Source organism: Mercenaria mercenaria, chromosome 6, assembly GCF_021730395.1.
Source record: "Mercenaria mercenaria strain notata chromosome 6, MADL_Memer_1, whole genome shotgun sequence".
NCBI classification, from domain to species: domain Eukaryota; kingdom Metazoa; phylum Mollusca; class Bivalvia; order Venerida; family Veneridae; genus Mercenaria; species Mercenaria mercenaria.
The window spans coordinates 87,149,949-87,176,004 of record NC_069366.1 but is presented as its reverse complement, the minus strand read 5'-3'; the positions used below and the strand labels follow the sequence as shown (position 1 = coordinate 87,176,004).

General features: G+C 33.7%; 1 protein-coding gene across 1 annotated transcript; it reads right to left on the bottom strand.

Moving 5' to 3' along the window:
- Positions 1-7,066: 7,066 nt before the first annotated feature.
- Positions 7,067-25,120, bottom strand: LOC128557905 (uncharacterized). Its single transcript, XM_053546558.1, has 15 exons — positions 24,842-25,120; positions 23,523-23,601; positions 21,748-21,829; positions 21,284-21,351; positions 20,746-20,769; positions 19,731-20,225; positions 19,240-19,542; positions 18,726-18,812; positions 17,914-18,276; positions 16,186-16,449; positions 15,172-15,450; positions 14,296-14,424; positions 13,846-14,040; positions 13,172-13,244; positions 7,067-12,779 (listed from the first exon to the last, which is right to left on the bottom strand). Exons 2-15 carry the CDS (start codon positions 23,590-23,592, stop codon positions 12,491-12,493), a joined length of 2,721 nt encoding a protein of 906 aa, XP_053402533.1. The 5' UTR covers positions 23,593-23,601; positions 24,842-25,120; the 3' UTR covers positions 7,067-12,490.
- Between the last annotated feature and the right edge of the window lie 936 nt (positions 25,121-26,056).

Here is a 26,056-nt window from a genome sequence, read left to right as displayed (position 1 = left end):
GAATACACATATAACTGATGACTGTGTTGCAAATTAAATAGACTTTAATAGCCAAATCATTTGAGCATGAACTATTTTGTTTTTGCTCTAAAATAGTAATAACGTTTACAGATTTACCGAGAGCTAAGTAATATTCTATTCGAGAGATAAGTAATATTCTATTTGGCAATATAATAAACTCCTTTCTCAATTAATTTCCAAGTATCATAAATCATTGGAAAAGTCTTTTACTTCTTTTGATTATCAAAAACATCTATCAAAGTTCTATTATTCTATTTCACTTCTTTGTGGTGATTAAAAATAACAAATATCCGAGCTTTTACTTCCCCTAAGTTCTGATTTTTTTAGTACAGCTAATTTATTTGTGAATTCCATTGATGTAAAATCGTCAATGAAAAATCCGTCATCCAGCGATAAGAACACTCTCGTATATAAAGCGTGGTCAGTTTATTGGTCAGCGGGAACATCGTCTGCTCGTGATCCTCTGCATTCAATTACAGCGCGCAGTGAAGCGTGATAATTTCTGTTGTTCTATGTGCTGACATTTGAGAACTATTTTCTTTCGGCGGAGTGTGAAATCTATGGTGGTTATCAAAAACTCGATTAAGCCGAAATTCGTATCTGTATTATTGTGGTTCCACTGCGACAATCCGTCCAAAAACCATAGCTACTTACTACTTAGTTTTAATATTATAAAGCGGAAGGAATACCTAAATTTACATAAATGCATACATAATGGTGAATTACAATAAAAACAAGTGCATTTCACAAGCAAACATCATTATCGGATGGTTTGACATTCATTTTATTTTTACTCCATGATGGACATGGTAACACAAACTTTTAGACAAAAACTATGCTGATATATAGTATAACTGTTTTTGTTATATATCAACACGCTTGTTTAACTTCCTTGAGAATTAAGGTCTTTCATATAAGGTTTTTGCTAAAAATGGTGCTTGACACACCTAAAAAGATTCTAACCATAAACATATTGTTTCTATTTTTTGAGAAATAATGAGAAATATCAAACATTTTATTCTATAGGTATTTCAAAAATTAATTGAAATAGAAATTGCACACGTATGAAAACGCATGAAAAACAAAATTTGGATGGCAAAAAAGCATTGTTCGGTAAATTGGAAAGCCAAATGGTGATATTCATGATCTTAAGATTTCAACTTTTAAGAAACCATTTCGTACATTGAAGAACCTTGAAAATGAAACATAATATACTATTACATGAAATTATTTGTATTGAGGTAATAATAGTCCTCAAAGTACTTGTACGTTTTGCGATGTTTGCAGTTATCTCATGATACTCGGGCCTCCCGAATATGGTACAAGCAGGCTTATTTATTTTGATAACAGTATATGTGGGCAACTATTAGTCAGTATCTTAAAGTTTGTTATTTATGCTCAACCTTTCAACCCTAAATACTAAGAGAGCAGGTCTTACATCTTGCAGACATGTTTCGGGTTTAATACTCGTAGACCTAGTACTGTATCATTTTTACGTCTCCCTTTGTATTGAATAATAAATTCTTCAAGCTGTCTAGAGCATCCAATCTAGTGCAGGAGTTCGTGTGTTCGCTCCCTGGACGTGTCATTCCAAAACCGTAAAAAGGTACTAGTAACATCCGTGTTTGGCGATAAGCATAAAAAGGGGAAACTGGCTGGTGTTCTCTTATAGCCTCATGGCGACGGATCACATCAGAATGGTTGTCGAGAGTGATAAATATTACTTGTAGAAAATGCTTTACAATCAACCTAAAACAAATTTATTTATGTTTTCTTCAAACTGTCTTTTCATTGTCAGTCATAATACAGATCTTGCATATTGGATTACATATCTTTACAAGCAGACGAACCTTCCATTATATGAACATGATAAAGTGAATTATAAATTAACCCTTGACTTTAAAAGAGTAAGTCTATTGCAGCGTTCTGGTGCCAGTAGAGAGACTTAAATTTGTCTAAAGTAGGATTTAGTAGCTCCTAAGTAGGACATAGTATCTCTAAAGTAGGACTTAGTATCTTCTACGTAGGTGTTAGTATCTCCTACGTAGGAGATATTAAGTACCACGTAGAAGTTAGTATCTCCTACGTAGGACATAGTATCTCCTACGTAGGACTAAGTATGTCCTACGTAGGACTCCGTAGCTCCTACGTAGGACATAGTATCTCCTACGTAGGACATACTATCTCCTATGTAGGACTTAGTATCTTCTACGTAGGACATAGTAGGAGTCCTAAGTAGGAGATACTGAGTCCTACGTAGGAGATACTAAGTCCTACGTAGGAGATAGCAAGTCGTACGTAAGACAAATATAAATCTCTCAGCTGGCATCAGTACAGTGTCATATAAGTCAGTTAATTAAACGAAATTTCACTAAATGTCGAAAGGGTACAGCTAGTTACAGATATTTAACATTGGTTATAACAAGGACCTACTCTAGTGGGAATGCAACATAGATGAACGTCCTTTTTAATATCTAAAGCTCTTCCAAAAGTCATTAAGGGTATATTGGAAGAAATATCAAGAACGAATTTGTCTCTCAAATTTTGTCAAATCAAATGCCTATGGATGTTTTTGCTTTGTACTTTAAGATCGTGGAGTTAAGTCAATGTATCTCTATGATAATGCCTTTATTAATAAAATACTTCCTTTTCTCCAATAAAGGCGTTAAAGATTGCCATTTATATCTATAATATGCACATCTGAAAAAGATAATTGTCTAGACAAAGTAGAGTATACATTTGTTTTATTCCAATCACTTGCCTACTTCATTATCGTAAACAATCGTAATGTTTGTCAATATCATAGATATCATAGACGTAGGTGAACGGCATCATATCACATTACCCTTGTACTATCGCGCATACAAATGAAATATTATTTCATGACTTGAAATAGTGTGTTCGCTAATTATTTTGATATTTGCGTTTTCCTAATAAACACGTGTTTCTTAGATCTTAAGACTTTGAGAAACTTCTGTCATTTCGCGAGGCGGAGTTTTTTCATTGTCATTTTGCTATACATATACAGTATACAGTATATTTGTGTTCAAATGAATAACATTTATTTAGGATATAAGGTACTGACAACAGTACGAGGTGTCCTTGTAATGTTCTAATGCAAACATACTGTAAAAAAACACTTTTCCATCGTTCTGCTACTTCTTTTAAGTTTTCATGAGCGATTGTAGAAAAACAGAAATATTTTTTGCTTATCAGAAAATGCATGTAAGTGTAACAATAGCAGGCGCAAGTGCTTCGAGCTAAACATAATTTCTTAAAGTATATTATTTCCAAAAGCAACATTTAAATCTTTTTTGAATAATGGCAAGATAGCAAATGACAATATAATTGTTTAGTTTAGTATATTTTCGTATCATCGTTGATCGAACTGAAAATAATTTTCCAAAGCGAAATGCAGATGCCAACCATTGCATTTTCGTATAAAAGTTTCTATTTCAGTCTGAACACAACCTGTATTTATCATTAAAAGTTCCGCGAAAGACTACTATTCTGCTAATCTGTGATTATATACATTTGGAAAAGACACTTTACCAGGCTAAATAGATTTTCAATATGTCTTACGTCTATCACGTGTCTACGTTAATGACGTAAATATTCCCATCTATTATGAAAAGCATAAACAAGGGCGGCTATTATCGTATCGCATTACCCTTTTTATTTCACATTTGCAAAAAAATGTCACTTTATATATGTAATGGTTTTGTTTGCAATGCCATCAAATATGTGTTTTCCTTTCACTGAAACATATGTTTCCTGTATACTCTTATGAATAGAATGAAACGTTAAGTATGTGCGACACGAATATTCGAATTCTACTTTACATATTCCGTGTATCAGAACGAATTGTATTGATTGTATGCTCTTTAGTCAGGGCATTATAATGATTTACAACATGCGCTTTTGGTCGATTCTGTGTATGATATTATTTGCCTCTGTTATGTTTTGAAGCATGACTTTCCATCGAAATTCTTGAATGTATAATCATACAATATGGAGAATAACGCCAACGTTTAAACACTATTGTACTGTTGCTTTTCTTGCCTACCCGACTTGCATTCCCGTTTCAAATGTTAACACTAAAGCAGAATTTTGCTTGTGTGTCTTTGAAACGTCGTGACGACATTTCTGTTTACGGTCGTTAGTTTCGTGCATTAGTGTTTGAAAGAAAGTAGTTTGTGTTTGTAAAATACGATATGCAAGAAAGAGCCTCATTATCGATATTTATCGTATGCGCCCAAAGATCCTTCCTTCTGAAACGTGTCTAATGTTTATTTTGACAGCTATATAGGTAAAAGTAAGAAGTCAACGATGCTATGAACATTTGAGTTGCAAATGTTCCGAAACATTTGTATAAGTGTCTGCATAATGAATAATGTAAAGCTTGTGACTTTTACTCTATCATAATCAAACAGCAGGGAAGTTAACCTGTGGTCCTTATGACCGTTAAGTTTCAACAACTCTCCTCTTAATCATTGGGAATCTTCCTTCTTGTATAATGGTTCTTATTCATTGAAAGGTGTATGACATGTTCTTACTTAGAATATGGAAATGAAGATGTCAGCTTAAAATCAAAGGTCTTGACGTTTTCGGTCAAATAATATGCTACATAAGCATTGTTAATAAAATCTATATGAAGATCCGTTAGAAGCATAGAACGCAACCGAGTAAAAATTAGCTCACTCGGTTTGCTGGAGTCTGCTGATGAAAGATGTTTTAATGTACAACCACCTTTCGGGACAGTAAGCACCGGCTTAAATGGAACTCTGTTATGCAGATCATTAAATGGACTCCGGGATTCTAATGGACACAGGGACCAAGTTCAGGGAAACATTTTACGGCCTTCACACGACACTTTAAAGTTGCTATTGTAAGAACCTCCGGTGATAGAGCACTCAACAAAGCAAAATATGGAGTTTAAACTTCGTTCTCTTATGTTTTAAGAATAAGCTGTTACTAGATCAATTAATATTTTTGAAGTACTTGACACTTAAATATAGTGTACAGAAAGAGATGAAATTTCATCATTCAAAACTGGGCTATTAGTTTTAAAGTGGAATATCAGCCATGAATTCCGACTGAGCATATATATATTTTTTTTTGTTTTGTTTTTAACGCCGTTTTTCAACAGTATTTCAGTCATGTAACGGCGGGCAGTTAACCTAACCAGTGTTCCTGGATTCTGTACCAGTACAAACCTGTTCTCGCAAGTAACTGCCAACTTCCCGACTGAGCATATATGTTCTGCAAATATGCTATGGCATGTGTTCTTCTCGTAACTTAAATCAAGCTTCACATGAGTATGTTTGTTTGCTGATGTTACATTAATGTTACTAGACAGTCTTTTGATGCAATCTTCCATTTCATCACAGGCTGCTTTATAGCGGATATAGAGGTCTCTATATTGCAAATCTGGACGTCAGATCAAATCGCCAGATGATGACTGCGTGAATGACCTTAGGAAATGTGCTACTTTAAATACTTGTTTTGTCCAGGCTAAAAGTATTCGAAGCTAGTTTGATGATCTCGGGTCGTCTTTATTTGTACAGTTGAAGTTCTTTCTCGACAAAATAGTCAATTTCTTAACAAAATATCCTAGAACGCATTTTTTTAATGATCCTAAATTTCCTAATGCTTTTGAGGTGCAAAAAAAATGTTAACGTTCTTTATGTGAAAAAAATATATTAACAATTTTTAAGAGCAAAATACAAACCTTCTAAACCCAGGGACAAACCTTTCAAAGGGCAGATGATTATGAACTATTCTATGTGCAAACTAGCGACTTTTTCATCTTTTTCTTTTAGGCCTTTACGAGGACTGTTTAAATTTAACGTAGACTTTTGCTGTCAAAAGTCTCGTATTGTGTATAGCGTAATGTGGAATACGTAATCATTGTAATTTGAAATCATTGTGTAGTTTTGTCATATACTTTTCATAACATTTGTGGCTAATAGACGAAGCGCGTAGAATGTTTTAATTACCACGGCTATGCATAACCGGCGCAGTCGCTTTTTCATTGGTTATAATTTGAATTTGATCGTTATTATTCGCATTGATAGTAAATTTGTTTACCTAAAAATATGCCATGTGCAGCAACATGTCAAGTCGACATGCACCGAAAGGTGCCATTTGGACTTGAGAGGCAGAAGTAAACAACGTCTAAAGTAAGTGAATATTGTTGTTAATAACGCATGTAATGTCGTTCCTAGCTCGTATAGATAATCTGAAAGTTATTAACAAATGAAGCAGACACCGCAACAACCTTCAGTCATATGCGTCTTGATTTATTATAGTACAAATGCTAGAAGACAGCAAAGACGTTAACGCCAATTTATGACACCTTAGATAAAGACCTACTACTCTCGATGCACACCCTGTCGGAGACGATTAGCATTTAAAAGTGTTCATACTATTTTCAGTATTCTGCAACCAAACATCTTATTAAAACTTGCAATGCCACTAAGCTTGATTTATGCATGAGCCAGGCAAAATAATATACGAGATATGTAACTGAATAAGTGACCTTTATAACCTAGGTAACGTATGCTTGATTCTTAGATATCCTCATGTTCTTTCTTTCTTTCTTTTGGATAAAAGTCGCATGTACTGTACTAAATCTACAGTAAATTGTCAATATGTTAACTTTGTTTGATGAAGAAACCACGAACAAACGCTAATCTATGCTATCTTTACAGCGATGCTGAAAGAAACATCTTCATTTTACTGTAGTTTGTAAAACATTTGATAACTCGGTTAAGTCCAACAATAAATTAAAACGGTCATGCATGCATATTCAGTAAACATGGTTTATTCAACCTAAAAGCATACCAATGCAATCGTTGGTATCAATTCAATGTTGCTAGTTCTCCAAGGTTGAACTTTTGAGTGGCGACAGTTACGTATCTTACATTTTAAAGTATCTTTATTGAATTCCACTAAAAGTCAAAATTATACAGGTTAGCTCAGTTTGACGTCTACAATAAAACGAAACTATTGGTACCCCAAACCTTTCTGAATTGCACATTAATTGGCTCGATTTATTGAGAAACAGTATGTGATTCAAATGTATTACATTAACATGCATATTGTCTATAATCTAAACTGATTGCAAAATATTACATTTTCTCATGAAAATATATATAATTATGAATCTTAACACAATTGTATAATGTTAATTCAGAAATAATAAATATGTCCCTATATTTTATCAGTTAATGAAATATGGGCAGGAATTCGGATGCGTAATAATTAAATCATGAGTGCGTAGCACGAGTGATTTAAATATACGCATCTGAAAGACTAGCCATATTTTATCAACTGATGAAATTATTGGAACATATTTATTATTTCGATTCTAAATAAATGAATTCTTCGCATTTTACAGCGCTACATTTTAGCTCCATACGTCATTCGGCGAGCTATATGCTGTTACAAACACCTCATGATTGGAAAGCGTTCCATAGCGGAATTTTTCGATATTACATAAATCTTAATTAAAGTATAAAGTAATAACAACTGCGAAAATGTTATTTCCAATAACATCTCAGGTTTGATATAAAAGAAATCAGAAGTAAATACTTTATTCAAAGTTTATAAAGTCTATTCAGTTTCGAAAAATAAAACACGTCACTAACCAATAATGACACTGCAATACACAAATAGTAAAAAAAAACACCAGAACATTGCGGCATATAAACTAAGTAAACAGTAAAAGTCTGGACGTTTGGATAGTAGTTTGCATTTATGATGCCTGCATTATAACTGCACTGGAGAAATTGTAAAACACACGACCAGAAACATGACACTGATGTTTAACTAGTAACTAATCGGTAAGGTTGACGGCACGATGGAAGCACAGTAGAACATCTGTTAACATCGTAGGGTGAAATAGAACAGCGATTCTTCATGCTTATATAGCAATTGCTACGGATCGTGTTCGCATACAAAATAGAGTTGTTGTGGTAATTTTACTTGTGATTAACAATGGCAATAATGTTACTAGGGTGGGTGGGATATTTTAATCCATAAAATTTGGTAGAAATCGTCAAAATTTGGAATAAATTGTTACTGCAAGCCTTTAATCGCTTTAGAACAGTTACATAGACACAATTCTAATATCGAAAAGTCAGTATTTGAACAATCTGGAACAATTGCATTTGTAACCGAGAGTAGTTTCTGTTACGTCAAAGGATAACAATTGCTTGTTACAGTAAGTAAAAGTAGTAGAAAACCAAACCAGAAACTATTAACAATAATAAAAAAAATTCATAAAAATAACAAATGCAGGAAAGTTTTTCAGTAAGTTCTTACTTTTAGGTTCTACCATGTCTTCAGATAGCTTGCTTTTGAAATATCATGGAAGGTTTTAAAAATTACAAGTATCATCAAGAAAAAAAGGAATATTCTCGGAAAAACAAGAACAACTAGACATTAAAAAAATGTAACAACCTGTTATCAGTATTGTGGTAGAACATTCTGCAACACCATAGAATATAAACAACTAACTGACATGATATCACAAAACTAGATCAGTTAACATTAAGTTATCAATAAAGTACTAAACATTTATCTATACACTGAGATCAAAAATGCGTCACACTGGCTTTGAACAACAAGTGTGTTTAGTTTATATTAATTTATTTTAACTCTTATTTGAACCACTCTCCATTCCACTTCCTGGAAAACAAGTACTGGTGTCGAGAGTATCGCCTTTGGGTGCCAACATTCATCTGTTAGTGCTTGACATTTGCTAGAATTCTTAGGTACTCGGTTTACTTACCCTTCTATCGATCGATAAAGTTACCCAAAAAATAATGTTTGTTATCCATAAATTGGTAAACAGTATGCACAGTTTGATTCGGTGTTTATACTAGGAGTGATTGGATATTTCTAAAGTATAATGTTCTATTTAGCTCTAGATGAAGGTTGTGCTGTCTCTATTGTAAATGTTTAATAAAGATTTTAACCAGTATATAGTTTTTTTTCTCTCAATTTCTGAAAGACATATTTTTACAGTAAATTTCATTTTAACACAAAAATCAAATGATACAACATACAATAACAACGAGATATTAACTTTAAGCATACTTTTGTATGAAATCCTTCGTATACTTTTAGTCTTATGTATATTTATCTCTGACATCAATAAGTAATAAAAAATGATATCCCGTAATAAATACTTCAAGAATATCAAACAAACGCAAAAGTTCACTTTATACGTACATTCATAATTGTATTTCGATGAGTGACCCATCCCTAACTCTACTTTTCAATTACGTTGACCTTTAATAAGTCAACTTACATCAACTTATGCCAGATTATTTACTTAACTATCACTTTTACAAATATAGTCTGGCATGAAGGTATTTGAAAACTTCAATAAGCAATAAAACGAGAGATATTTAATTGCTGTTTGTTTTTCGTGAAATATTTACACATTCCTTAAATAATCAGTGGAGATATTAAAATAAATATTTTTTTACTGATTCAATTATTTGATTTTGCTGTATCTTTGATAAGTCTTTAAAATACATTTTTCTGATTGTATTTCATATCTAAGTGATAATTTTATCAATTTGAAAGATTTTGAAATTTTGAAAGAGTTATTATAAAAAGAGGCCCACATGGACCTAAGTCGCTCACCTGAAGAAAACCATAATCATCTGACTTTGCTTTTAACTAGGTTAGGTTAAAATACTTTAACAGTTCATTAAAACAAAAGTTATTCAAAATGTTTTTTCTACATTTTGCTTTAACACACCAAAAACGCATAACCATTATAAGAAATCAATCAAAGCTATTTCTGTTTTCACTCTAGCCCCTAAAAGGGGCTAAAAGACCCACATTTAAACAAATTTGGCATAAGACCTTATAATGATGTTACAGATCAAGTTTAATGAAGTACTTTAAAGGTATTTCTATCTTTAAGCTCTAGTGGCCCCTAAAATGGGCCAAGTACCCCGCATTGAACAAACATGGTGTAGGACCTTATAATGATATGATACTCCAGACAAGGTTTATTAAAACTCAGCGATCAGTTCATGAGAAGAAGTAATTTAAAGGCATTTTTATTTGTAAATCTAGCGAGCCTTAAAAGGGCCTACCGCCCCCAAATTGAATACATTTTGGAGAGGACCATATTCTACAGACCTAGTGTAATGAAAATGCATCGGGCAGTTCATGTGAAGAAATCATTAAAAGCTGTTTTTATTTTTAGACCTAGCAGCCCTTAAAAGGTGCCGACTGCCCTAATTTGAACATATCTGAGAGAAGACTCTATAATGATGCTAAAAACCATGTTTGATGAGGATCCATCCAGCCGTTCATGAGGAGAAGTCGTTTAAAGTTATTTCTTATTCTAACTTTAAGGGCCAAGTGCCCCCATTTGTAAGAAATTGGGAGACGACCTTATAATGATGCTACAGACCAAGATTGATGAAGACCCATCAAGTGAGTTATTAGAAGAAGTTTTTTAAAGGTATTTCTATTTTTTCGTTCTAGTGACCAAAAAAATGCCGTGTCCCCATTTGTATTACTTGGCAGAGGGAACCATATAATGATGCTACATAATAAGGTTGATGGAAATCCATCTAGCGGCTCATGACAAGATGTAGTTTAAATGTATTTCTAATTTTCGATCTAGCGACTCTCAAAAGGCAACAAGTGCCCCCATTCGGACAAAATTATGAGAGGACCTTATAATGATGCTATAGACCAAGTTTGCAAGAGATCAAACACACAGTCGTAAGAAGAAGCAGTTAATGTTATTTTTATTTTAGCCCTAGTTGCTTCAAAAAGGGGAAGACTGACCCCGTTTGAAAAAAAAACTTGAGAGAGGACCTTTAATGATGCTACAGACCAAGTTTGATGAAGATCCATCAAGCGGATAATGAGAAGAAGTCTTTTAAAGTTTTATCTATTTTTAGCTCTAGTGGCTTCTACAAGGTGCCAAGTGCCCCCATTTGAAGAAATTTGGAAGAAGATCTTATAATTATGCTACAGACAAAGTTTGATGAAGATCCACTGAACGTCAAGTGCCCCTATTTGAACAAATTTGGAAGAGGACCTTATAATCATGCTACAGATCAAGTTTGGGGAAGATCCAGCTCCTGGCTTATTGAAGAAATTGTTTAAAGGTGTTCTTAATAATAGCTGTAGCGGCCAATAAAAGAGACAAAGTGACCTCCTTTGAACAAAATTGAGAGAGTGCCTTATAATGATGATATAGACCAATCTTGCTAGATATCCATTACGCTGCTCATAAGAAAATGTCGTCTAAAGGTATTTTAACGTTTGGCTCTAGTGGCCCCTATAAGAGGCCGAGTGCCCCCATTTGATAAAACTTTTGAGAGGACCTTATGATGATGCTACAGACCACGTTTGATGAAGATCAATCAAGCAGGTCATGGAAAGAAGTATTTTAAATGTTTTTATTTCAATTTTTAGTTCTAGTTGCCCGTACAAGGTGCCAAGTGCCCACCTTTTGAACAAATTTTGGAGTGGACCTTATTATCATGCTACATTGATTATCATATACTAAGATTGATGAAGATTCATCCAGCGATTCATGAGAAGTCATTTATAGGTATTCCTAATTTTCGGTCTAGCGGCCCTTAAAAGGGGCCAAGTGCCAATATTTGAACAAAATTGAGGGAGGACCTTATAATTATGCTACATTCCAAGTTTGATGAAGATCCATTGAGCGGTTCATGAGAAGTAGTCTTTAAAATGTATTTCTATTTTTAGCTGTAATGGTCCTTTAAAGGGGCCAAGTGCCTACATTTGAATAAAATTGGGAAATGACCGACCTTATAATCATGCTACATACCAAGTTTGTTAAAGATCCATTTAACGGTTCATGAGAAAAAGTTGTTTAAAGGAATTTCTAATTTTAGCTCTAGCGGCCCCTAAAGGGGCCAAGTGCTCCCATTTAAACAAACTTTGGAGACGACGTTACAATGACGCTACAAACCAAGTTTGATGAAGATCCTTTCAGCGGTTCATGAGAAGAAATCTTTTAAAGGTATTTTTATTTTCAGCTCTAGAGGGCATAGAGCCACGATTCGAACAATTTGGGCGAAGATCTTATAATCATGTTACAGACCAAGTTTGAGGAGATTCACGACAAGAAGTTCTTTAAAAGTTTTCATAACTGTAGCTCTGGCAGCCCCTAAAAGGGACCAAGGTGGACCATTTGAACAAGCATGACAAGTCCATGCTACTGACCAAGTTTGGTGCAATTCTGACTAGAAGTGTCAGAGGAGAAGATGTTCAAGTAAAAATGTTGACGCAGGGCGTCGGACGATTGACGAAGGACACCGGACTATCCACATAGTCTAATAGCTCACCTGAACAAAGCTCAGGTGAGCTTAAATATAAAAATTTGTGATTCCGATGTATCAAACCTTATTTTAAAGTAGGGGAGGATCCCATACATTCCTTGCTTAACTTATCATTTCTTCATCGGAAAACATCCGCATTCTATGTCTGTGACATAGTTATAGTTATGTGGCAGTTTCTCAATTTTAGCATCGTATTTCTCAATGCACTTTTTAGTTTCTTGTTCTTTTATTTTCTTTTGGATAAATGGAGATACAGAAAGGGCTTCTATGCTCTGTTTTTGCTCATTTAGAATTCCGGGAAGGTTCATTTGTAGTTCTTCTTCTGATTCCGTTGGTGTAACTCCGGAAAGTGGTAGAAGAGGTCGCGGTGGCAGGCTCCGACTCCGAGGTATTCTTGATCTGCCAAAAATTTATCAGTAAGAGAAATAACACAACATACAAGAATGTTGCTCAATCATTGCCCGTAAACAAATTTTGAGTGTCACTATTCTCGTATACAAAAATATAAATCAATTACGGTTTTTAAAACGAAGCTGTTTTGAAACGAAACTCTCTGTTGATTAAGAAAGTTTAAACATAATTAATGATAAATATGTTTGGGGTGTTCCCTACCCAAGTTTAACAATACTTTAAGCAAACACTTATCAGCAAGAAAAAAATCTTAAATCTACATTAAATGAAATAGAAATGTTCCTTAAACCCATTGTATTGTGTACGTGTAACACATTCGAACTTAAAAAGTTTAATTCCATTTACGTTTGAAAAGGGTTATTTACAACACTTATTCATACCTTTTATGGTAGTGCGCAATCGGTGGCAGCTTAGATTTCTTTTGCATGGGTATATCTCTTTCCATGGTAGAAGCTTTTAATATAGTTTAAAAACTAAAGATACAACCTGTTTCATGCACATATTTCTAGCTCTAAATGCAATTTGAATTGAAGCAGTTTAAAAATTAGCAGTGTTTCATATCTTAAGCGGCTAATAGTCTTATAATACTTAAACTTTGAAGCAACTAGTTAAATAGTTAAAACGAAAACTATTGAAGATATTCTGACTACGAGAATGTATTATGTATTGGTCATTTGAAACAGTTTTAAACACAGTCCCATTTGTGTTGCTCTGCCTTTAGAATATAGAAACCACATCTTGTTTAGATCTTTTGAATTAAAGTGGTATTCATTAAACACCTTTTCTGACATTATTCAGAGAAGCACAGGTAATGCATGGGATGAAACAAAAACTTAAATATTAAAACGAAGTGTAGTAATTGTTATTTTATCAGAGTTTAATTGATATCAACTTCTCATTTAAAAGTGCTACAATTTTCAATCCTCTTTTTGTGCTTATCAAAGAACTGCGTATTGAAGGGCCTGCCTGTACTCAAACAGGACACATCTTGCATCCAGATATAATCATAACATAATTTAAGGAAAATGATTATCTGAATAAATATTGCGTTTACCTCGCCTGAATATCGGTGTCTCCTGCAAAACTTCTTCTGACCTTGATAAGTCATTCAAAGAATTATAATCATAACTGCCATTTTCCTCACTCCATTCTGGATTATTCCAGTGGGGTGATCGTCGTTCTCTGAATGACAATGACTGGTAACCACTCTCGTCATCCCTAAAACTGTCTTTAGTATTTTCACTTAACCCTGCAGCAAAAAATAAAGAAGATACTGTTTTCTTCTTTAAGAATATCCCTTACCGATCAAAGAAACGCACAATCTAGTGAAACCTCGGCTCCATATTACAAATCTGAGGCCAGTTTCTAATCTCATTATTAGATTTGTTGATTCTAAATTATATCAAAAAACTTGTTTTGATTTAGTATATACATATTGTTATGAAATGTGCAACAACTGGTATAACCCAAAAACATCTATAAAATAATAAGATAATGGTTTAACCCCTTTGTGCATCTGTTTCTTTACTTCCAACTTGTGTATCTTTTTCTTTACTTCCAACTGGGCGATAAGTTCCCTCGAATATCATTCTGACATCGGTCGAAACTGTCGGTGGACCTTCAACAGCTGTTTCTGTTTATGACATACAACATATATCATTTTATTCTCTTATAGATGTATGATTATGAAATATGACATGATAATTGACAATACTTTCAAGTAATAACTCGAAAACACTGTCAACTTGATTTATCACTGAAGCTTCATTTTCCAATCAAAGGAGTGTTTGAAATGGCCTTGTTATTGTCATCTATGACCGTAAATTTGTATCAGAATACATAATTTATAATTATAAAATTATAAATAAAATTTCATCGGTGGAGGCAAATTAATAGTTATAAAAGTAAAAAGTTAAACAAAACACCAACTTAAAATTATTCAGGTAGAGGTTTAGATTTTGTGCTTTACAATTTATGTAACTGTCACCTGTCATCGTGTTATTATATATACGATATCACGAGAGAAGGCAAAGTAACTTTCCCAAGCGTAAAAAGGTCAAACATATAAGTAGAAAAAATCTATATATCAGAAACTATTCAAGACTGAGTTACGATTTTTGTGTTTCACAGTTCTTCTCATCACAATCTTTAAAGTATTCCCCTTCAAATGTATTTTCCCAGTAGTTATACTTATAGTTAAGGAAAATGGTAAAATTCAAAATGGTACATAAACTTAAAATCATTAAAAGTTTGTTTGCTCCGTTCAGAAAAAAAACTTATAACAACGGCAAGCAATTTTAACATGCTGTTACTATCATTATGTAAGTTAATCATTAAAGTTAACATTAATTACGTATTTGAGTGATATCGATACATGTACCTTTTAGTAAGGGTGATATCTGCGGAGGGATTTGGTTAAGAGAGGTAAGGATTCGCAAAAACTCATTCCTCTTCCTGTAGTCTTGCAACAGAATTTCTTGCATTATTATTTGTGCCCATGTTTCACGGTGTTCCCCAGTAAATGATGTATTATACAGCAGAGTTGTGTTGAGAACTCCTCTTTCAACGCAGTGGCCGACTATAACTGACGGAGACATGTTTTCAACAAAGTGCTTGTAATCTGTCATTAAGACATCGTCGTCGAAGCTTTCTGTACGCTCTGCAAAGGCATACGTGTATGTATTTCTAACTGGCATCATTTGTATGCCAATGAACTTACCTAGTAATCGATTCAATTAAAAGCAAGAAGAAAAGCCACACTCTTAGACAGAAGCCTTTCTAAGCCGAAATCCTAAGCAGTGGATGTAGAGGTTTATAGATGCTTGACAAATAGACAAGCTAAAAGCGTGTCGGTAACAAAGACGCAATAAAAAAATAAATTGACACATTTGGGTACCGCCTTGAAACGATCCGTCGCAAACTCTAATGGAGGCTGCAAACCGACTATTCTGTGCAGACCTTCATTGTTTTGTATGTTTCGTCGTCCTTCCGTAAGTTAGGTAGATGGATGTCTCATATGAAAGAATTTTTAATTCTAAACGAGGTAACAAAGTCCAACGGTTCGGGGGCAATTTACTTGAAATTAGCGATATGATTCACTTAGCCACAGAGGCCACACTACCACCATAATAAAACGTTACAGGTCAGTGTTAACAAAAGTTATCTCTACTAGGTAAATCACTATCACTCATACTAGGAAAATGCCCTGTATATAACTGGCAAAACAATTTTTGTACTGTAATCAGGAATGTACATAATTACGAGTATAAGATAACAAGATAATATTCCTTATCATCAAATGCAGCTGCAGTTCAGCATATGTTTTGTAACTATCAGCTACATAAATCTAACATCTGCCTTACAGTTATAAATCTCATTTATGAAAAAAAAATACCTGTTGTATGAATGTGATTCCACACAAAACGTTTCTTTTCCTGTAGTTCATGGAGGAATTTCAGTTGTTCTTCTTCAGTCTTTGCGAGTGTAAAATTAAGCATCAACTTTGTGCATTCTGCGCGAGATGAAACTCTTTCAGCTAATATGCTTTCTTTCTCTTCTTTTGTGAATATGTCCAAATAGAGAAAACAGACAGCATCTAGCTCTTCAACAAGAAATGAGAAGTTAGATACAATGATTTCTTTTGGACCAGTGATCTTATCTGTGAAAAGAAAAGAAACTACAAATTGTAAACATTTTGTACTGTCTGTTAAAACTACAACACGTTATCGTTAGTTTAGCAGTCACAGTCTATAATGTATCTATCTTTGCAAACAAGTAGTATGGCAATTTTCGTGTATACAAAAATGTTATCTTTTTCTTTCAACATTTTAAATCAGTCAACCTGCCCGAATTTCTCCGATCTTATTTACTGGAAGTATTTTTGAAATATAACTTATACCAAACCTTTAGGCGAACGGCGAAGACCAGACGGCGAGCTTTGTCAAAGCTTCAGCAATAATTTTACAAGTTTCGGGAGGATTTTCTTCGATAAGAAGTTATAGTTACAAACAAAATACCTCCCTGCATCACGTAAAGTCATAAACATTCGTAGTCAATCAGTTTTAGATCCCAGACATAATGTCCATTGTTTAAAATTCACCAGTTACCGTTGAACGCATCAATCCAATTCCATTACAAAAGTTTTTATACAATACACGCCTTGTGCCTTCATTTTTATCAGTTGCATTACACTACGTCTGTCTGTTCGTCCACCCGCCATTGTTCGAGTCCGGAGCATACTTTACTAGCCTAAAGGTGTTGACTTTACGTTTGACATATAGGTAGGTCGGGTGAGACGCTGTGCTCAGTACAGGAAGAGTAGATAGGTAAAACATTATTGTCACCAGCTGAGCTCAAAGGTCATATTTATCCCTCATAGTTCGTGTCCTGAGCATAACTAACTAAACTGAAAGATATTGACTTCGAACTTTGCATGTAGGTAGGTGACAATGAAATGGTGTGCAGAGTGCATGAACATGATCGGTAGGTTTAAGATCAAGGTCACATGTCATATTGAGTTTAAATCTTAATTCTGTTTTTAGTATCTCGTGCCCGGACTATTCGGTCGCGATGTATTGACTTTAAGCTTCGTATATAATTTTGTGGTGATGAGACGATTTGCAGAGTGCAACAATCCACATTACTCCCGAAACACAACTTTAACACCAATTTTACGTCCCAAAGAAAATTTCTTGTGCCTTATTATCCCGTCCCCGCTGCCTGCAATACCCAACCCACACCCAACGCCCACCTTAGAACCACAAATCAAAAAACAACTTTTTTCTTTTAATTCAACTTCCAACTTTGATCTTAACCATCGGCAGTATAATACTTGTTACAATATATTTCTATATACATGTATTACTTAACTCTTCTTCTGAAATCATTAGTCCTCCACCTCTGATTCATGTGGGGAAGTTGGCAGTTACTTGCGGAGAACAGGTTTGTACTGGTACAGAATCCAGGAACACTGGTTAGGTTAACTGCCCGCCGTTACATGACTGAAATACAGTTGAAAAACGGCGTTAAACACCCCCCCCCCCCCCCCCCCCCCCCCACCCCCCAAAAAAAACCCAAAAAAACCAAACATCTTCTTGATGTATTTATGCAATCAATCAAATACCTTTGATTGCTTTCCTTTGTTCTGGTATTAGCTCTACTTTGACTTGCAGTTGTGTAGCTGTTGCATGGATTTCTTTTAAGATATCCGGATGAGAAAAAATCATCCTCAGTAGCTTGGAAACACTTTCTTTTGTACCAGCTTTAAGCAAGCGCTGTATTGCTCCCTTTCTGCTGCCTTTGATCCAAATAACTATACTACCCTTTTCAGTGTCAGAAATCAGACATTCAGTATCACATAAAAGTTTATTGTTTAAAGTAAGTTTAATTTTGTATTTGTTTGCCTTTGAAACAATGCGTTTTTCCTTTTTATGCTTAAGCTTAGTGCTGGCATCCACATTTACCGTTATACGTATTACATCATCCTCTGAAAAAATAAAATTAGCAATAATGCTTTCCATTTTCATATGAAAAACAAATCTTCACAAATATATATATCTTAGATTGTATATTAAACAAAATATGTCTGATATAGAAGGTTTGTTATTTGCTTTTGTTGAGTTTAACGTCGCACCGACGCAATTAGTCATATTGGTCATATGGCGACTTTTCAGCTTTGATGGTGGAGAAATACCCCAGGTGCACCTCCGTGCACTATTTAATCACGAGCAGGTACCTGGGTAGAACCACCGACCTTCCATAAGCCAGCTGGATGGCTTCTTCACATGAAGAATTCCACGCCCCGAATGAGGCTCGAACCTACATCGGTGAGGGGCAAATGATTAGAAGCGACCTTAAATACTAGAATGATTGTAATTAGAATAAGAAGTAATTACACATAAAGATTTAAACGCCATGAGGTGAGTGTTCGCATACCTTCAACTTCCGATGACGAGTCTACTGCCGTGTTTCCATGTGATACAAGTTCGTAAACAGTGCTGTTATCGTCAAGTTCCTTTGCATCTACATACATGTTGAATAGACTAGTAAATAATTTATTCCGAGCACTTTTAGATATTTACAAAAATTGGCATTTCATTTTGGCGCTTTATATGTACATGGAAAAGGGCTGGTAAAACACATCAGTTTGTTTCCTTATACTATGTTCTAATGTAATTAAAAACATGTACACATTCCATTTCTACTCAGACTAGCATTTTTGTTACAGTAAGCTTTTAATTTATATTTGGTTATAAAGTCATTGACGATAATGGTCTACTTTAGCAATATCATTCACTGACATACAAGGGTATTAATTTTAAGCCGAAATTGTAGCCGCGAGTTATCTTCGAGACAAGGGATTACAAAACTTAAAATAAAAATACTTATTGATTGCTTATCAAAATATACGTTAAGTTAAACGAAAGAAAAAATAAAATGTGTCGAATACTTGTCTCCTCTTGTTCTTCTTGATTTTCTTTCAAAGTAGTGTAGCCTTCTTTTATAAGGGCGTGACTGAGTATAATATAACTGCGCTGGATATGATTTCTTTCTAGAACTGTATCGAGTAACTTTTCTGCTCGACCCTTTCTTGTTTTCTCATTGAATATTAATTCGTATTCATCCAGAGAGAATTCTCGGTGCACGACAAAATATTCTGCAATGATTATAGGATCTTCTAGCTGAGCAACGATTGCTTTTCTACGTTTGCTTAAAGTCTCCTGTGCCTTTCTCAATGTTAGGTTTATGTCATCTGTTATCAAAATAGAAAGAATATGTTATTGAATTTAAAGTGTGTTTTTTCCAGATTTTATTCAGTTACCAGATTTAAGTTGTAATAAGGCAGCTATATAAAGATTTGTCATTAACTGTGAATACTTGGTGGATATTTTGCTTTTAAATATGAAGTGTAAATCTGGACATAGTTTTAAACGAATTTACCTGGTAAATACATTTTCGTACTTTCCGACTCTAAACGTGTCCGTATGTGTTTGCAATGGATTTTGTCGAGTGATGTCATTAAAACTCTGTATGCTGAACAACTTCTACACATAAGAAGTGTCCGTAAGAACAAATCCACTTGATCTCTTCTACATCCTGCCAATTTAATTTGTTCTGCTTGATCATCAGTGAATATATTGTTTTCAATGAAGTAATCTAGCAAAAATACAGGATCTAGTTGACATTTAAGATACGTAAAATTCATCAATAATCGATCTTTTTCTTGCTGATTCAGGCCATTCTTTTCCTCAGATTCGACATGATTATCACTATCGTCACAACATTCAAACTGTCTGGAACTTTCATCGTCACAAGTGTGTTGTGCTAAATCATCCGTGTTGTTTGACCATATGTCGGATGATTGGTCACACGGGTTTTCAGAAGACTGTTTATCATCAAATATCGGTGTGTCTGATCCTGTTGCCTTGGTACCCGCTGACATGAAAGAAATATGTTTTAAAAATTCATTGAACAGTATTCACCGGAGCTGGTGATATAATAAAAATATCAAAACTAATATGTTCGTATGTGATGGAACATGATATGTACATGTATTAATTTCTTTTATCATTTTGAACGTTTGAGCTCAAAGGTTTTCTTGTTTTAATATATAGTGTTTCAATTGTACGTCACTACACTCTGTAATTGATTGGAAAGTTTTCAAAACAAGTTACAGCTTGGTTTGCAAATTTACATCTGATGGAGTAAAATTGGGTTTGGATATTGCATACAAAACTTTCATTAATGTAATAAACTGTCTTTATCAACATCGTCTGGAATATAATGTCTTGCATAATTCGTTTTCCGTAACCCATGTAAGATGTTGTATCATTTCTCTTTAGCATCATATTGTATATGTTTTTAATATCCTCGTATATGCGTTGATCAATCTTAAAAGCAAATGTTCTCTCATATTGAATTTGTGAAATTATATAAAAAAGCTTGCATTACTCACAAGAGTATCCACTGCTTTCCAATTCTGAAAAAAAAAACAAGATTTCAAGTTATTATTATTATCACTTGACTAACTTAATCTATAAATAGACTATAACTTTGCATATTACACAATCACTTCATCACTTCTACTTTTAACAACAGATTGTTTTTACAAAACAAAACGTATGTCGCCCACCACTTAAAACGCAGATATTGTAAAGTGGCCGATATAACAAATAAATTATAGCGTTTCTTAGTGACCACATAAGGACAAATGATGGGTCAGTATGGTTAATCCCTCTTTATCGTACTGACCCCACCTATCTCACTGGAGAGTCACTAAGACACGCAATAATTAATAATTATATCATCCACTTCATGTAGACGACATAATGCAAATGCGCCAGAATTTTAATTTATAAGTTCAAAATAGGGATATATGCCTAACCATCTTTAGGATTAGTCTTGGCGCTATTCAATGACATAGTGAAAAGGCACCAGAAGTTCATGGAGAATAAATATGGAGGTGTATATTTGATAATATCAATGAGATTTACCATTTTTAGGATTGTTCTTTGTGCAATTTAATGTGGAAACTTCATACATCGCTCTGCTGTTTATCAAGCTTCAAAAGAAAAAGTAATATTAAATCTAATCTAACATACTGACAAAAAGAAAAGTAAAAGAAAACTAATCTAAAATATTTTTAACGCAAGTATTTTTTTTCATTAGAGTTTGTAATTCGTAATTTTATATTTGGCATAATGTTATCCAGGCAAAAACAGTGAATGCGATCAAATTTTACAAATAAAAAGTATAAGGTATCCGCAGTTTTGCTCTTCAATAGAAAACCCTACATGCATTGGATAGTAGTCTGCTCTTAGTTTAAATTATATCAAATCAAAACAACTGAATGTATATTTTAAGAATTGTATTTTTAACAGAAGATCTTCCATGGAAGATTGTGTGTATGTCCTCAAAACTGATGCAACTGACTAAATAAATTCAAGTTATTTCATACTGTTCAGTTTCTTGATCTAAAGATTCCTCTCTCGACCGGTTTAGTCCCGTTGGCATCGGCACCACATTAATTTTCCTTTGAACTACAAATACAAAGTATATTATATCAATTTATTAAAGGTCCATAACGTCTTGGTTTAAAATGAGGCAGCCACATTTTTGTTACATGCATAATATTCATTATTTTCTTGTTAATTCTTATTTTCAATAATTGTTTTTCTATAATATTTGTCATAGGTTTGAATATTGGATAACATATTATAGAAGGTATTATTGAATCAACTATTTTGATTACCTCCCTTTATGGCTCAGACTGTATAATTTTATGTGTAATACTAGTATTGAAATGAGTTGTTTTTAAACCATGTTATTATGCATATTATCTATTTGGACAACTGCTTTATCTGATTTAAACATAAGATTAAAAGCCTTTTGGAACTTCAACTGCGTGTGACCGACAGTTTTTTGCATTGTCCCTGGTTTAATAATAAATGCAATTTACCTTGTGAAAAACTGATATTCTCCAGAATGGTCAACAAATATGAATTTCAAGTTTCAGTTTTAAAGTCCAATGCGATATCATAAAAGAACAATATCTGAATAAATGTGCCAAGCACGTTTCCAAATTAGGTTCTTTAATGACTAAATAATATTAACATTGTTATAAGGGTCGATACAGAAATATGAGGTACAGCTAACGGATTTACCCCACTCGCGTGGAAATGTTTGGCTCTAGATATTACTTGTTCATGAATACTGCTTCATATCTGTCCCTATATCGTTCTTTTGTTTTGTTGTTACTGTTTTAGGAGTTTGTTGCTTTGAAAACAATTTTGAATACTATTATTTAGCCTGGTTACTTTCTATGCTTCAAGGAATCGTCTTATAGATTTCATGAACTATCGTAACTAAACTTTATAACTTTACATACACTTGGACTAAGTGTTGTTATATTTTCTAGTCTCTTTGGGATCATTGAGAGTGTGTTCAATACTTCTAAGTCATAGAGCCCCGCTTAAGTTGGTCCTATTTAGGGAGAATGAGGGAGGTGGCATACTTCATTCAAACTTTGCATAAAGTATATGCCTGAACGAATGCAGAGAGACGAGAGACCAATGGTATAAAAGAAATATAACATTATTGATAAAATATCATTGATTTAATACGTACGAAAAAGGCAGACAGACAGATGGTGGGAAGGAAGGCCGGTCACAAACCAGTGTATAATTTCATTCATTTGACATACATACGTTCGTATACGTACAGATGGTAATTAGCATTGCCTATGGAATAATGTGGGAAACAACACTTCACTAACATTTTTTTACAAATTCGCATTACAATTTGAGTTGATATGTTCTTGATAACGAGCAAGTTTAGTCCTATGAAAGATAATAGGTAAGGGTAGATTTCTTGGAAGCATAGAGCACCACAAGTTAAGAAGATAAACAGGTATCAGTGATATGTCTTTTTGTTGTTGTTGTTTTTTTTACTTTTCACAATTGGCACAAAGGATGTTCTTGATTTTCTCTTGAAATGATTTACCATCATACATTTGTCAACTGAAATTGTTAAATAAGGAAATACATCAACGGTTAAATGTTATACAATAACAACATGCACTACCGGCACATACTGTAAATAAATGCAAAATTGATGTGTATCTTTAATATTGTAACTTATTTAATGTCATAACACTCCTTTCCTATAGCGCCACTCATCTTGTGGACAATGGTATCATTTGGACATCTATTCTATTGTTACTTTAAACGTTACCTGTCCTTGGGGTATTTGAAATTCGTCCTGGCTGTAACCCAACTACCGTTTTGCAGCATGTACTTCCCATCTTGGTTTCCTAAAGTGTACATTTGTTATAAATAGGTAAAAATGAACTCAAATAATACAAATTAGCACAATCATTAAAATCAATTCCGAATAACTTATTTATATTCTTAGTTATTGTTTTTACTAGATATAACTCTTGGTGTTTAGAGATTGGAAAAGCATTCCTTTTCACATTTTTTCTATAGACATATAGCTATATATATTAAAAAGTCTACCCTATAAAAAGAGTGAAACTGGTACGAAGAATACAGCAGCGATTTCTGTAATCTCTCATGTATTTAAAGAGTACCAAACATAAAATACACGATCCCATACACGCTGTATTGATGCTAGTGTGGAACCAACCGAACCGAATATTACAATGTCAAGATACATCAGCCTGAATGAAGGGACGATATTTCTAATTGAAAGAAACGAAAATGAGATAATAACCATTAAATTAATGTATGACTCTCTGCACAGTTCTGGGATCAAGGGGTCCATTCATTGTATCTTTATGACATAGTTCCTCATCAGCAGATGCTAGAGACGCGAGGTTGTTGCGAATTTCATTAGAATCAGTCAAACCGAGTCTGCTATTTTCTTAATTAGATGCCTTCCGTACTCCCAAAGGATCAACCAACAGATTTTGTTTACTATCAAAGCAGTGATTTGATTGCCGTATGGCGACTGTATTTAGTTTAATCATATTTTATTGTAATTATCACACAAGACATTATGGTAAATGTACATCAAGACAATAATATACAGATACATATGTAAATATATATACACCAGCAAACTATCATTATACAAGACATATATATTACAATTGTACATTAAGAAGTATTCAGTAACTTTGCAAATGTGCGATAATACAAAAGGGTTGGACCACAAGTTTTGCCAACATTAGAAATCGGCCCGTCCTTCTTAAATGAAGTCCTTTCAGTGTATACGAGTTCGGCTTATGTCAGTGCTAGAGGGCATAAAAGTTGTTGCCTATTTATCTCTAAGGAACAGACATAATGAAACCGTGTTAATATTTTTTTCTTCGTTACATTGTATCCTTCCAAATCATCTTATAAAACTATAACTGCAAGCTATGTAGGATTTCACGATTTAATTGGAAACATAATTATACAATATTGCTATAAATTGTAAAATAGAAAATATGATAAAATTTAATTCAAAAGACAACTATTATAATACTAACGAATTAAAATATTTATATAAATGTATCAAATCAATCTGAATTTTAATTATTTAGTTACCTTCGTAATTTTCAATTTTTTCTTTCCTCTGGAATGTGGAATTCCAACAGCTTTATTTAGCTGTTGTCATGTCAGACCCAAAATATTTCCTGGCATCCTTCCATAGCAAATAACGTTGTGTACTAAAATACTGCTTACAATCGCCGCATTATCCATGTTAGTTGCACGTATGTTCATATTCCTTTATGCAATGTGCTACTAAATATGTATCTACATTACTATTTCATATCATTCCTAAACTGCAATACTTTTTATTTTTTACATTTAAATGCACTATATTTAAATGACCTGAATAAATTAAACCGTTCAGAAACGGAAGTAAATTTAGGTCAAAATAGAGGTACCCGTGATGAGATCAATAAAGCTTTAACATATTTAAGTTAAATCATGTTTACTTATACATAACGGCAATAACAAATGTAAAAGTAATTATTTCTATTACATGTCATTTCGATTTTTCTACAAAGATATATAGCCATAATCGTCTAAATTGAAGCTTTATACTAGTGTGAATAAAACTTGGACGATGTGTGATGAAGACGGTTAATAAAAAGATACTACAGGCTGAATTTGTGCAATGGTTGATTAAATGGTACTCGCTGCTTTGTTAATTATATACACAAAGTATTGGCCGAGAGGGCTAAGACGCGCTTTCCTACTGAGGTGAAGGCTCCAGGATCGATTCCTGGCTACTCCCATTGTGGTGTGTCCTTGGGCAAGGACCTTTATCACGATCGACCCAGCTGTAAATAGGTACAAGCAAATTTCTAGGGGTAAGGTATAATTGGTTTTAACTGTTCTTAAAATAGGGGAACTCAAAAGCTCTAGAGCTTATGTTCATTGTTTCACAAAGCGATGGTAAATAAAATTTACCATTACCATTACCATAACTATTGAGGCCGCCAACCTTAAGAAAATAAAAATATCGTTACAAAACAGAGATTAATAATCAACAGAAAGTTAAAAACGGACTAAAATCAAATTCCATCCTATCATTATAAAAAAAGTTACTTATCGTATTATGCTCGATATATAGTATAACACCTTCATGATCAGAGTTCTTAATTTTCAACTGCTGTGGACTTTGTATTTAAATATCTATTTTTCTCATAAAATGAACAAAACAAATTTGCGATGGGCAGATACTTGATGATTCAGTATTAATTTTGCGATTTTGCACAGCGGTTTTTGTAGAATCTGTCCGATTTTTTCATG